Genomic DNA, 14774 nt, shown 5'->3' with positions numbered 1-14774 from the left:
TCCCAAAAACTCTGGAAAAGGCTCGGCTGCATCTTTTCTTGTTTGTTTGTTATGGAGTCTCAGGGTGGCCCCGAACTCACGGCGGTCCTCTTACCTCTGCCTTTCACTAAGTGCGGGGACTAAAGGCACGCGCCACCAGGCTCAGCGATCGGCTGCATCTTTTGGCTCTTCCTTGCGGGGAGTTCCAGGCACCACCCGCTATAGCACACTCATAAAGCAGACTTGCGTGGTGATGGTGTGGGGTGACTGTGCCAGGCTGGACTCCCACTGAACGGTTCGAGGGCATTGAAGGTGCATGTTCTAGGCCAGGGTTGTTGTTGTTTTTTTTTTTTTTTTTTTTTGGTTTTTCGAGTCACTCTAGCCCAGGCTGACCTGGAATTCACTGTGGAGTCCCAGGGTGGCCTCGAACTTATGGCAATCCTCCTACCTCTGTCTCCCGAGTGCTGGGATTAAAGGCGTGCGCCACCGGCTTAGACCAGGGTTTTAAGCAAGACTGAAATTGGCTCACTAAATCTTAAATCCTCCTTCCCATGCTGAGTCTGGCTGAGCACAGGTAGTGGCCAGCAGATATCCCAGGGTTCAGTGCTTTGTTGGACAAAGAGATATGAAGGTGAGCAGATGCCAGGCTCTTCATGGGGAAGGACAAAACCCTGGCACAGTAATAGTGCCAAAGTACTATGTGGAATAGCTGGTGACTGGAGGGAGGGGTGAAAAGATGCCCAGGCATACTTCTTTTTCATTTTCTTTTTAAGTGTTTTGAGGTAGCGTTTCACTATAGCCCAGGCTGACCTGGAAGTCACTATGTAGTCTCAGGGTAGCCCCTGAACTCACGGCAATCCTCCTACCTTGGCCTCCTGAGTGCTGGGATTAAAGGTCCGGGGCCTCAGGTGTGCTTCTTCAGGAGAGGAGACACGGAAAGAGGCCAGCCTGAGGAAAGTCTCCCTGTTAGTCATGGCTCCACTGGTCATCTTGTTACCTCCTGGTCAAGACCTGTTTGCTGTCAATCCTTTACCATAGGGAGGCCTGGTTTCCTCCCTATTGTGCCTCAGGGCCTTCATTAGTCACCATCACACACTGCCCCACCTTGAAAAACGCCTATGGAAGGGGAACTTATTGTGTTCCAAAGTAGCCCTTTTGGTCTATTTAGGAACCTCTTAGCCTAAAGGCCCTGTGATTTTTTTTACATTATTAAATTATGATATTTATTTAGGGAAGTATAAAATCAAGGTAAGGAAAGGAGATACACCCATGTGGTTTGAGACCCCACATGGTGGGCCTGAAAGAAAGGTACAAAGGTAAAAAGAAAAAGTACCAAGAGCTCTTACCACGTGGAGGGCAGGAGGGGATAAAAAGCCCATGTGGGAAGGGAAGGATCTATGATTTTTGTTGTCCAGAACTCAATTCTGCCTGGCACAACTTCTGTATCGTTGAAACTATCTGTGCTGATCATTACAGTGGCCGGTGCACTTGAAATGTGGCTACTGTGACATTTTCTGTATGTTTCTTTTTTAAAACTTTTTTTTTTTAAACTTTTTTTTTTAAAATTTTTTATTTATTTGAGAGCGACAGACACAGAGAGAAAGACAGATAGAGGGAGAAAGAGAGAATGGGCGCGCCAGGGCTTCCAGCCTCTGCAAACGAACTCCAGATGTGTGCGCCCCCTTGTGCATCTGGCTAACGTGGGACCTGGGGAACCGAGCCTCGAACCGGGGTCCTTAGGCTTCACAGGCAAGCGCTTAACCGCTAAGCCATCTCTCCAGCCCTAAACTTTTTTTTAAAAATTCTTATTTATTTATTTGAGAGCAACAGACACAGAGAGAAAGACAGATAGAGGGAGAGAGAGAGAATGGGCGCACCAGGGCTTCCAGCCTCTGCAAACGAACTCCAGACGCGTGCGCCCCCTTGTGCATCTGGCTAACGTGGGACCTGGGGAACCGAGCCTCGAACCGGGGTCCTTAGGCTTCACAGGCAAGCGCTTAACCGCTAAGCCATCTCTCCAGCCCTTAAAACTTTTTGTTTATTTTCATTTATTTATTTGACAGCGGCAGACAGAGAGAGAAAGAGGCAGAGAAACAGAGAGAGAAAGGGAATGGGCACTCCAGGATCTCTACTGTAAACAGACTCTAGGTGCATGAGTCACCTTGTGCATCTGGCTCACATGGATACTTGAGGAATCAAACCTAGGTCCTTTGGCTTTGCAGGCAAGTGCTTTAACCGCTAAGCCATCTCTCCAGCCACCTCCCCCACTGCTTCCTTTTAGTTTAAGTATAACTAGCTTCATGTGGCCACTGTGTAACAGATGATGGGGGAGGTGCAGCCTACTTAAGGTCATGGAGCCCCAGGATGTAGGAGCTGAAAAGGACACTGCCTCTGGCTCTTCCTTTTGCAATGGGCAAAGAAAGCCAGTTTGGCAAGGGGATTCAGACTCAGCAGGAGTCCAGGCTTTCATCTTCTGCTCTGCACCAGGACTCTGCAGGGATTCCTACTGCACAAACAGCATGCCAGAGAAGTCCTAGGTTCCACCAAGCCCTAGGAGGCCAAAGTCCTAGAGGTACTGAGACCTTGGTTGGGACACTCAGTGCCTCACAGGTTTTGGTCAGTAGAGGGTGAGCAGCTTAGGGGAAGCTGTAGATGGATGCTGCTTTCTCATCCTCGCTGCTACACTCGCTCAGCAAGCAGCTGAGGGGACAGTAGAAGAGCCTTCAGTCTGAGGAGCCCCAGGCTGTGAGGTAGAGGGCAGCAGCCTGTGTGTCTCTGCGTGTGCATGTGGCCCAAACCAGGCTGTGCGAAGCTGTATGGTGATGGGTCAGAGCACCATTTGCATGTGGTGAGGTGGGAGCCCTCAGAACCTGAGCCAACCCGGCTGGGTTCTAGGCTAGTTCTTAGCACTTCTCAGGACTTTTCCTACCTGATGCTTTCTCTTTTTTTTTTTTTCCTGAGGTAAGGTCTTGCTGACCTGGAATTAGGGTCTCAGGCTGGCCCCAAACTCACAGCGATCTTCCTACCTCAGCCTCCCGAGTGCTGGGATTAAAGGCGTGTGCCGCCACGCCCAGCCCTACTTGAGTCTTCACTGAGTGGTCTGGGGCAAACACCTTCCCTTCTCCACCTGTTTTCTGCAAGTAAAGTTGGTTGGATGGTTAGTGTTCTGTGTTTTTAGGTGTGGTGCCTTGGACTGTGTAAATGACTACGTGGGGTGGAATTGGGGCGGGAGGGGGGGTCTTGCAGAGGGTACAGAGCAGGTCCAGGGGAGTCTTGCAGGGAACTCAAGGCAGGACTAGATGACTCAGCAGCTCAGACCCTGGAATCGGACACAGCTTCGAAACTAGGCACATATTTCTGACCCGTAGTCTATTGCCACAGCCTTAGCTTTGGTCCCAGAGGGGTTAGAGGGGAAATGGGGCTGGCCCTCTGAAAGTTTCCAACCGAGGTATGGTGCATGGAGAAGGCCTTTCTGAGTCTTTCTGAGAGGCAGACAGATGGTACCAACCTTGCACACAGGAACCTGTGGCCAGGGTGGGTGGAGTTGCCCCTACCTGATCGTGCAGCCTTCCTGCCCTCTGTTCCAAACCCAAATGAACCCAAACGAACCCACGTGCAACAGGCTGCAAACACGAAGTCTTTATTCTGTTTTTTTTTTTTTTTTTTTCCTCAAAGCAGAGAAGGGTCGGTGCAGGCTACAGGGAAAATGCTCAACAGGGGTTCCAAGTCCAGGATCCTCGGGGCACGTCCAGACAGAGGGGGCTCACGGGAGTGCTCCCGCTCTGGCTCCTGAAGCCAGGCTTGCCAGGTTGCAGAGGGCCTCAACGGGCCAAGGCAAAGCCAATGCGATTGTTATGCCGATCAAACTCTGTGTAGAACTTGCGGATGAAGCTGGCACCCAGGACCCAAACAGGCCCAGTGGGTGGTGGGATGTCCAGGCCATGAAGGGCCAATGTGCACAGGTCATCATTCCTATAGGGGTCCTGGCAGGAAGCGGGAGGCTTGGTCCCCTGCCCAGCAGCCCATGACTACTCCCTATGCCTACCATTTTGCCCTGACCCTGGCAAGTGTCTTCAGCACATGCCGCCTTCTCTCCCCCATCCTCCCCGGGGCCACTTTAGTGCAGCCTAAGATACAGCCCTCCTGGGGCAGGCAGACATTTGTGCTAGATACCAGGTGAACAGTATATCTGCCCTGTGGAGACTGCAGTTTGTGACCCACTGGCCCACTCTCTGGTCTGTCTGTTATGACTTGGCACCGCCCTGCCCACTGGTCTTTACTGCCCCTCACCTGTAGCACATAGTCCATACTGGAGAGCGTGTAGGCCCGGCCTCCCAGGTGGAAGGAGATGTCAGGGAGTGTGGACACTTGGTTACAGTTCACAACATACTGGGGGAATGAAAAGAGGCCTTCTCAGTATGAGAGACTCTGAGCATGCTGAAAAGGACTGGACACAGAGCCTGCCCACCCTCCTCTGCGGGAGGCCCGTCACACATGCAGGGAGAGGAGACAGCCTGAAATGGACTTGACTAAAATCCACGTAGGGAATTAGAGCAAGACCCTGCCTAGTAAAACAAAGCAAACAAACACAAAAGCCGATGCTGTTCAAATGGTGTGGGCACTAGGGCCAGGTGGTGCCCCCCGCTAGTGCCCCTGCCCTGCTGGTGTATTGCACCAACATCTCACTTCATCTGTGCTCTGCTCCTTGGCCTCCAGGACTTGCATGATCAGCCTCAGGGAGCTGGTGGGGCCCGAGATGTAGGATGCGCCGGTGTCCACCACGGCCACACAGCCCTCCTCACACAGCAATGTATCAGAGCCCACGGACACCCTGTGGAGGCCACAGTCAGACAGACAGACAGGAACACAGACAGAAACCGCTGGGCCCTGGAAGGCTGTGTAGCCTTGCTGGGTGAGGGTGGTGAGCGGAGGGCTGAGGCAGTGAGAGAAGGTGCCATTCCCCGCTCTCAGCACGTGATCTGTAGACTCTCGGCCTCCTCTGCCCCCCCTTTCCCGCTCCTCAAATCTCCACATTTCCCATCCTGGACAGAGAGGGCTCCCGCCCCCCACCCTCACCCACAGCCCACCCTAACCCAGCGATCAACCATTGGGAGGATAAGGGCTGAGGGTTCCTGACCCCTTCATGGTGATCTGCCAGGAACCCGTCTTGCTGATGCTCACATAGTGGAAACTCCCTTGGTAATGCTGGGGGTCGCTGCCTCCCAGCACCAGCTCTCCCCCAAGCAGGTAAGAATCCCTACAGGAGAGACCAGCAGTAGTTAGGGAAACACAGCCTCTGAGACCTGAGACTCCAGCGGTCCGGGAGGGTTTGGGTGAAGGCACAGGGCTTTGGGGGACAGATAGCAAGGCTGGAAACTGTCACTAGGAAGCACTAGCATATTGCTCCCCCCTTGCTGTTGTCTGGCTGCACCTCCCTCCAAAACAATGTTATGGAAAAGGAACAGGTACAAGGACAGTGGATAGATGCAAACAAGTGGCAAAACATGACCCCAGTTGGGTAGAATAGGTGTGAGGAAGGGACTCTGGGGAGACAGCAGGATGGAAGGACAGAGAACAGGCATCCTGCAGAGCCGGACTTGCTGAGTGGTCTGAGGAGGCTGCATTGTATTGAGGAGCCAAGACCATGTGGGGCTCTCGCCTCCTTTGCATCTTTACAGAAGAGGGACATAGCGCTCTTCTTTGCAGGCAAGGCACAGCCACCCTGTTGTTTGGTAGGATAAGAAATAGTTATTTGAGCCGGGTGTGGTAGCGCACGCCTTTAATCCCAGCACTTGGGAGGCGGAGGTAGGAGGATCGCTGTGAGTTCGAGGCCACCCTAAGACTCCATAGTGACCTCCAGGTTAGTCTGGGCTAGAGTAAGACCCTACCTCGAAAACAAAACAAAACAAAAAAGTTATTTGCTTTTTACCTTTCAGGCAATGGAGTCACCAAGAGATGGGGTCATCCAGCCCCTGGGTGGGCAAGTGGGTACAGAGGCTGATTGTCTTTACTTACCTTTCCCCCATGTGCTCAGCGCCCCTCCCTCCGGCTGCCTCAGGCTAATGTGAACAGGTTTCCCAGAATTTATGACACAGGCTTGTATATGCACATGTGTATGTGGGGTACATGTTCTGAGCAAGTGTCATTACTTGTTTTATTTTATTTTATTTTATTTTATTTTATTTTTTTAAGAGGTATCATCTTGCTCTAGCCCAGGCTGACCTGGAATTCACTCTGTAGTCTCAGGGTGACCTCAAACTCATGGCGGTCCTCCTACCTCTGCCTCCCAAGTGTTGAGATTAAAGGCACGCACCACCATGCCGGGCTACTTGTGTTTTTTACACATTTCGTATGTATGTACATGCTTTGTTCTAGACCCTGCCCCTACACTCTGCTGTGGCACTCCCCCTCCCTGCTGAATTTCCCACAGCAGCCTACAGTGTGTGATCTCCGCTTCCTGACACCCACCTCTGCTTTAACCACTTCCCATCTGGCCTTGCTTCCTATTCCTTGAATGACCATCTTTCCAAGACCACCCCTGAGTGCAGAGCCTCTGGTGGCTTTTGATCAATGCCTGCCTTTCTGTCACCAGGCAGAGCCCCTCTTTCCTTCAAGACTGCTCTGCACTCCGCTGATCCCCTCCACTCTCATCACCACTGTCCTCCGTTCTAACCCTGGTGACCCTGCCACCAGCTCAGACCAGGCTGAGCTGGAATTCAGTATGTAGTCTCAGGGTGGCCTCGAAGTCATGGTGATCCTCCTACCTCTGCCTCCCGAGCGCTGGGATTAAAGGCGTGCGCCACCACGGCCGGCTTTCAGACCCCCTTTCTAAATCCAGCCGCTGGGAGCAGATCACAGCCCTGCAAGAAGGCTGACCACAGCTTCCCTCCAGGCTGGCTAAACTGCACAGAAACCTGGCCTAGAATTGGCACCTGGGCATGCGCACTGCTGCCCGGCTTGTCTAGTATACTCATCACATTGTAGTACTTCTTGTCTCCCCTTGGACAGACAGTGAAGCCACGTGGGTAGAGTCAGGGTTGTCATGCACTCTGTTCACTGCTATACCCATGGAACTCCCCGCAACGCGTGGCTCCGAGCACTGATGGGATCAGTGGGGGAGCGATAAGCAGAGGAGCTGATGAAGGTCTGGAGCTGGCTGTCTCTGGGTGGGGAGCCCCCATGGTGCAGCACGGCCTCATTCCCATTCTGCTCTTGCCCCAGAACGCACCATTCTCAGGTTCTGCTGTGACAGCCTGTGAGAGACGTGCACTGTCCAATGTGGGAGTGGCGCGCCTCCACGGTTACTGGGCACCAAGGAATTGGATGTTTGGTTTCAGTTCATTTTAATTGATTTCCATGTCATAATGACTCTCATATTGGCTAGTGTGACTCTAAGATATGATTGATGACCACCTAATCAAGGAACATGTAAATCCTGGCCCAGACTCACCTTCCCAGTCTCCTAGCTCTTTACCCCTCCCCACCTCGGCCCTGGCGTCCCAGGCCCACCTGCTGTAGTAGACAGAGAAGACCTCCTCCTTCAGCACCCTCTGTGAGAGGATGTGGTCAAAGACGGGGACGGCCCCCCCGACAGCCTGAGCAGGGAAGCCCATGCCCAGAACCCCGTCAAACTTGGCCAGCATGAAGGGTATGAGGGGCAGCTCCGTGACCTCTCCAAATGTCTGCGCTACAGTGATGCCACCCACCTGTGAAAGAAGAATCAGAGACGTCTAGACGCACTGCCTACCCCTTGGCTGGGATCTGCTCCGGGCTTCCGTACCAGGCAGCCCAAGGACACACAGGCCCCAGAGTATAGCCACCAACCCCATGTATACCCTGTCCCTTAACACACATCTACGCTCCGGGGCCAGAGAGAGAGGTGTGGTTGATTAGTGCTGCCAGGGATCAAACTGAGGACGTGGCCTGCCAGGCGATGACAGAAAAGGCGTCCAGTGCTCTGTTCCCCCCTCTCCAGAGGCCTGCTTTTACCTGGCAGGACAGGACCCCACTGTCCCACAGGATTTGGCCAGCACAGCTAGGCCTTGTCTTTTGCCCTTCCCCATCATGTCACAGGCAAGGGGAGGAGGAAGGGCTCACACTGATTTCCTCTGGCACAGCAGGGGCTGAGAAATTCCAGAGTGAGAAGGGCTTAGACACCAGCCAGATGAAGAGAAAACCAGGCCCTGCCATGAACCCCAATTGTGTCTAGCCTCAATTGTGTCTGACCACCATGCCAGCAGTACCCAAGCCAGGTCCGAGATGGTGAGCTCGGGCAGGTCACTGGCCTCAAGTCTGTGGGGTTCAGGACAAGCTCACATACAAATTAGATCACAGAGCCTGGGGAGAAGGAGCCCCAGCTTGCCCCGCCCCAGCTTCTGTCTTGGAGGCTCCAACTGGAAGCCACACGGCAGGTGTTCCTAAACTTCTCAGGCCCAAGGTGGTCTGCCCGATGCCCGCCCCCCCCCCCCCCCCGCGTGGACCCTAGAGAGGCAGCCTCACTTACAGTCACCATGTCCTGGCTGAGGAAACCTTTGACCTTCCCCGATCCATAGTGGATGGTGAATTCTGTCCCGTTCTCCATGTAGCTGGAGGATTCCGAGGAGTCGTAGAGGCTGTGAATCTCTGGCAGAGGGACACAGGCTTAGGTCTGCACCAGAGTCACCGACCTACACGGGAGGCTCGGGTGGGGTAGTGGTGGGTGCAGCTGGTGTAGCTCAGGTATGGGGATGGGATGTCCCATTCCCTGGACTTGGGGGAAAAAAGTGCGTCACCAATCAAAGACAGGAGTGTGAGCACATGTGACAGAACCAAGAAATACAGAGATTTTTGTTTCAAAGACTACTACAGTCGTTGCTAACATTGACGTAGTGTCAAAGAAGGTTCTGGGCATAGAGATAGTTACCAGTGAGGGATTGTTGGATGGACGTCTTGGGACTTGGAATGAGTCTGAGAATTTGGTCCTGTCTGAATCTCAGGGACCCTGGGGAATGGCCTTCCAGGTGTCTAGGTAGCTCCTGAGACCGGGTCTTTCCCCTTGGTGGCTGTGGCCTCCCTCACTTTCCAGGGTCAGCGGGCATGGGGCTGAGAGGAAGCAGCTCACTGCTGGCAGGAGGGCTGAGCTGGGCACGGGATCCCCAAGCATAGCAGGACGGGTCTTGGGGAGAGGCACCAGGTCTGGCTCTCACCGCAAGCAGTGTAGAGAGGGCTGCACTTGGTGGAAGGCACCCAGAGGTTGGCTGAGCCCGTGTCGAAGATGACTTTGAAGGTCTGCGGTGGCGTGCCAATGTCGATCTCACCATAATACTGGGTCTGAGGGAAAGAAGTTGCTGCAGGACCCGGGAGGTCTTGGGTTTGAGAGTTTTGCCTGGTCCCCCCCCACACACACTTGCCTGTTAGGGAGACTAAATAGATTTTAGAGTCTTTCTGAGGGGTTTTCATTTTCCTGCAGGGACTGAGTTGGAGGTGTGTGCTATATTGACATCTAACATCTGGGAAGGGGATACAGGAGGCTCAGCGATTATTATACATACACACACACACACACACACACACACACATATATATATATATATATATTGGTTTTTCGAGATAGGGTCTCACTCTGGTCCAGGCTGACCTGGAATTAACTCTGTAGTCTCAGGGTGGCCTTGAACTCACAGCGATCCTCCTACCTCTGCCTCCCAAGTGCTGGGATTAAAGGCGCGCGCCACCACACCCGGCTATACATATAATTTTTTTTCAAGGTAAGGTCTCACTCTAGCTCAGGCTGACCTAGAATTCACTATGGAGTCTCAAGGTGGCCTCAAACTCACAGCATTCCTCCTACCTGGGCCACCCGAGTGCTGGGATTAAAGGCGTGCGCCACCATGCCCGGCTAATTGTTTTTTAAGCTATGCAAATAGAACAGGATTCTGCACATTTTGAGGTACTGCTGGTATAGAGGACGTCAAACTATGCAGATCCCCCCACCACCACCACAGCTGGGGTCATATGTACCTTCTACCCCAGGGATGAGTGACTTGAGGCCTAGGCCCAGGTTCCATCCTAACCCTTCTTGGGATAGGATTCCGGGCTCCTCGCTAGTCTCTGTGTACAGTGAGAGTCATGTGCAGGCCTCAGGTGCTCCTTGGCTAGTATGGCATGGAAAGAGAAGGTCTTGCAGGTCCAGAGAGGAAAAGGACAAGTAGCTGAGCCCAGCACTCACATCCAGGTAGTTGGTGAGGACCACAGGGGAGGTGCTGTTGCCAAAGGACAGCTTCTTGGTGGCCTGGCCCCATTCAACACCAAGCCTGGCCAGGTCCACGCCCCGCTCCTTCAAGCTGTCCCGCACTGAGGGCATTTTCTTGAGCAAAATCCTGCCCGAGGGTGAAGAAATAAATAAATAAATAAACAGAAGAGTCCTGTAACATCCTTCGTGCCTCTAAGGATTGGTAGAGCCCAGATTCCTCTACTTGTGTTGTGCCTTGGGTTTCTCAAGGAGAATGAACAAGCCTGTGATTGGCCTGTTCTGCCACTAAATCATCTTCGACTTCCTCCTGATATCTCATTATAATAAAACAAGACAGGGAGTGCTGAACACCTACTCTGCGCCTCCCAGCCCTGGATGGAGAAATAAAGGTCATTTCTTCCTTTATAGAGCTCCAGCAACCGGCTGGATAAAGGTCTGGAGTGCCCTCAGTGATGGACAAGGGGGAGGCAGTGCCGTGTCCCGCCTGTAGGTGGCAGCAGAGCCCACAGCAGTCAGCAGGGACTTAGGGACCCCCCTGGGGTACACAGCCAGGCCTGTAGTAGGGTGGACCCTGTTGAACCTGGCAGGACTAGGGTGAGCCAGGGTCTGTGGAGTGCCCGTGTGCCTCACTCCAAGAAACAAGTGTCTTGGGCCTAAGTCTCAGGCCCTTGGCTTTGTGTGCAACTTTGTGTCTCATAATGTCTGGATGCCAGAATTAAAAAGATGGAGGGGGGGGCTGGAGAGATGGCTTAGCGGTTCAGCGCTTGCCTGTGAAGCCTAAGGACACTGGTTCAAGGCTGCATTCCCCAGGTCCCATGTTAGCCAGATGCACAAGAGGGCACACGCATCTGGAGTTTGTTTGCAGTGGCTGGAGGCCCTGGCGCGCCCATCCTCTCTCTTTCTCTTTCTGCCTCTTTCTCTGTTGCTCTCCAATAAATAAATAAAAATTTAAAGAAAAAGAATTTTTAAAAAGATGGGGAATGCTGGCATACCGAGTTGCTACTGACGAGGTACCAGCCATCACGCATGCACCCCCATTCAGACCACACAGCAACCCAACACTAGCTGCCCTGCTTTCCAGTTGAGGTGATACGGGCTCACTGGGGTGAAGGAAGCTCTGAAATACAAAGTAGGGACTCAAAGCTAGCATTCAGACATCTTTTCCATGTAGGCCCACCAGGCTGCAGCAGGCATGAAGGCTGTTGTGAAGCCTAGAGAACGATGCCTCAGGCCATCATGGGCCAGGGAGCCAGGGGGAAGCCTGCCTCACCTACAGTGGGCTCCCCTCTCCCCCAGGAGAGGCCCTCTTTTCGGACGTGGTCCTCCGCTGTCCTAGCCTGCCCTTCCTGCATGCCACTCCCTCTACTGACTCTCCCCTCACTTTGACCATAAGCACAAATGCCACTTCCGTGCCTACTTGTGTAATCTGTAGTGTGAGGAGCACTCTCCCAGGGAAACAACTGCATATCTGCATGATTTGTAGCAGAAATTAGTCATGGCTCACTGTATTTAAAATATGTTCACATTTATTATTTTACAGAGGGAGACATGGGAAGGTTTGACCTCCAAAGAAAGTGTATGCATTTCCCACCATTTTTGTGGTCATTTCTCTTAGAAAATTCCTTTCTTTCTACTTCTCTAGTTCTAATCTTTTTTTTTTTTTTCTTTTGGTTTTTCAAGGTAGGGTCTCTCTTTAGCCCAGGCTGACCTGGAATTCACTATGTAGTCTCAGGGTATCCTTGAACTCACAACAATCCTCCTACCTTTGCCTCCTGAGTACTAGGATTAAAGGCATGTGCCACCATGCCCAACTAATCTTTTTTTTTTTAATTTTATTTTCTTATTTTATTTTTATGTATAATTATTTTTTAAATTTTTATTAACATTTTCCATGATTATAAAATATATCCCATGGTAATTCCCTCCCTCCCCACCCCCACACTTTCCCGTTTGAAATTCCATTCTCCATCATATTACCTCCCCATTACAATCATTGTAATTACATATATACAATATCAACCTATTAAGTAGCCTCCTCCCTTCCTTTCTCCACCCTTTATGTCTTTCAACTTACTGGCCTCTGCTACTAAGTATTTTCATTCTCACGCAGAAGCCCAGTCATCTGTAGCTAGGATCCACATATGAGAGAGAACATGTGGCACTTGGCTTTCTAGGCCTGGGTTACCTGACTTAGTATAATACTTTCCAGGTCCATCCATTTTTCTGCAAATTTCATAACTTCATTTTTCTTTACCGCTGAGTAGAACTCCATTGTATAAATGTACCACATCTTCATTATCCACTCATCTGTTGAGGGACATCTAGGCTGGTTCCATTTCCCAGCTATTATAAATTGAGCAGCAATAAACATGGTTGAGCATGTACTTCTAAGGAAATGAGATGAGTCCTTTGGATATATGCCTAGGAGCGCTATAGCTGGGTCATATGGTAGATCAATCTCTAGCTGTTTTAGGACCAACTAATCTTTTTTTAAAATTATTTATTTGCAAGCAGGAAGAGATAGAAGAGAGATAAATAGAGAGAACGGGCACTCTGGGGCCTCTAGCTGCTACAAATAAACTCCAGACAAATGCGCCATTTTGTGCATCTGACCATATGTGGGTACTGGGGAGTGGAACCTGGGTTGTTAGGCTTTGCAGGCAAACGCCTTAGCCGCTGAGCCATCTCTCGAGCCCCTCTAGTTCTAATCTCTCAAGGTTGGCTGACACCTACACCTGGAAGCTTGTCCAAGGACTCCAGCTTAGACAGCCTCTCTCTCCATTTCCCCTGGGTGCTCCTTGCCAGCACAGCCTATGTGGTCTGCGTGGCAGGAGTGGTGCCACACGGGGGTGAGGACATGCAATATGCTGTGATTCTAAGAATGCCCTAACCTCTCTGGCCTCTTCAGAGTCCCCACTGGCTCCTTTATAAAAATGGCCCTGATGGTAGGACCTTGCTCAAAGTTACTATGCAGGTGAAATTGGCTGCCCTGAGCTTAGGATTCACACATTGTGTGTGTGTGTGTGTGTGTGTGTGTGTGTGTGTGTGTGTGTGTGTGCACACGCGCATGTGGCAATGGCTTTGAGAAAAGAGCCCATCATTCAGATCTGCAAAGTGCTGTGTCTGAATCATGGAGAAGTGGCAGAATTCTTGCGAGTGTTCAGAAGCCGACCTCCCTTTCCACTCTTCTCTTCCATGTTTTACTTTCCCCTGCCTTTATCCCAGTGGGCGTATGGGAAGCACAACCCCACCTCAGCAGCTGCTCTCTGGAAGCCTGGGAGCAAGGGAGACAGACTTCAGGAACAAAGGCAAAGGGCCGCAGTCTCTACCATCTAACACTCCTGGGCCTCGGGGTTCTGGGCTGTAAAATGGGAGTGCTCAGTGACTGGGGACACAGTTTATTTGGTGTGAAACACAGGAACAGATCTCTGAAATCCTAAGCTTTTTGTTTTTGTCTTATGAGATAGGGTCTTGCTTTAGCCAAGGCTGACCCAGAATTCACTATGTAGTCTCAGGGTGGCATTAAACAGGCGGCCTTCCTCAGCCCTTTCTGACTGAGGCCTTCGCCCTACCCTTCCTCCTCCCGGCCCCAGTCTTCGGGAACCCTTGTTCCTATAGGCCTGGCGCTGCTCTGCGTAGACAGCAGCTCTCTCCTTCCTGCTTGGCGCTGTGTTAAGCCTTTCTTTTTCATCAGTTATAATCCACACTGTGGGAGGAGGCTGCTTACAACATGCCTGGCATGATTCTCATGGCTTTACATGTGTTATCTCATTAAACCTTCAAAGCAGCCTTGTGAAGTAGGTTCTGTGATGATCCCTGATTTTAAAATGGCATATGGGGACTTGGGACACTTTACTTGTTGGTGGTTCTAGAGGCTGCTCACCCAGGAGAGTGGCCTGCACCCATGCCCTTTCGGTTATTACACGGAGCTCAGCTCCTTCAGGGCTGGGCCCATTCTTACTCGCCTCTGAGTTCCCCACAATGCCTAGCACACAGTTCTCTGTGCAGGAATCAGAAGGCATGGCTTGCAGGCCTGAACACTGCCACTTATTTATTAGTTCTGTGACACTCAACAAGTCACTTGACATCTTTGAGGACCATACTTCCCTGGCTGGCTAGTTATAGGGACCAGCTGACTCAACATATCTGAAAGCTGGGGCCCCCCTGTCTCTGCCATCCCTTCTCCGCCCAGATTACCTTCTGAAGCCACTTGTGTCTGTGGGACGAGCCAACGTCCAAGAGCCCCAGAGCGCCAGCAAGAGTCCCCAGCGAAGCATCCTCCTCTGGTCCATCCTGTACTCCTCGGCCCTCTGGGGTCCATGTAACCTGGCGGGCCGCTGAACCCTGCTTTTATACACACGAATGTGGATGGCTGTGATCCTGCTCTGCGCTGATTTATTGTCTCGGGGTCCTTGGCAGGGCAGCTGTTATAAATCTCACCCATGGGAGCAGGCTAGGTGGGTGACTCGGCGAGCAGCTGGAGTAGGGGAGCTGTGGGAAACACGGCTGTGCTCGGTGATGTCAGAGCTCCTTCCTGGCCGGGCCCTGCCACCCCAAGCACGGAGGA

At 51.9% G+C, this 14774-nt stretch overlaps 1 protein-coding gene across 1 annotated transcript; it reads right to left on the bottom strand.

The window, feature by feature from the left end:
- Positions 1 to 3603: 3603 nt before the first annotated feature.
- Positions 3604 to 14552, bottom strand: Ren (renin). Its single transcript, XM_004663573.2, has 9 exons — positions 14405 to 14552; positions 10184 to 10334; positions 9165 to 9288; positions 8483 to 8601; positions 7489 to 7685; positions 5117 to 5236; positions 4666 to 4810; positions 4270 to 4368; positions 3604 to 3962 (listed from the first exon to the last, which is right to left on the bottom strand). Exons 1-9 carry the CDS (start codon positions 14497 to 14499, stop codon positions 3801 to 3803), a joined length of 1212 nt encoding a protein of 403 aa, XP_004663630.1. The 5' UTR covers positions 14500 to 14552; the 3' UTR covers positions 3604 to 3800.
- Between the last annotated feature and the right edge of the window lie 222 nt (positions 14553 to 14774).

This window comes from Jaculus jaculus, chromosome 1 (genome assembly GCF_020740685.1).
Source record: "Jaculus jaculus isolate mJacJac1 chromosome 1, mJacJac1.mat.Y.cur, whole genome shotgun sequence".
Taxonomy (NCBI): Eukaryota; Metazoa; Chordata; class Mammalia; order Rodentia; family Dipodidae; genus Jaculus; species Jaculus jaculus.
This window is presented reverse-complemented; position numbering and strand designations above follow the sequence as displayed.

Bases quoted from the DNA above. Each gene is read 5' to 3' on its own strand.
- Ren (XM_004663573.2), bottom strand. From the start codon at position 14,499: ATGGACCAGAGGAGGATGCTTCGCTGGGGACTCTTGCTGGCGCTCTGG. The intron at 7,686-8,482 runs GTAAGTGAGGCT...CTTCTTTCACAG, and splicing joins TCAGCCAGGACATGGTGACT to GTGGGTGGCATCACTGTAGC. The intron at 5,237-7,488 runs GTGGGCCTGGGA...TCTCTCCTGTAG, and splicing joins TTCTCTGTCTACTACAGCAG to GGATTCTTACCTGCTTGGGG.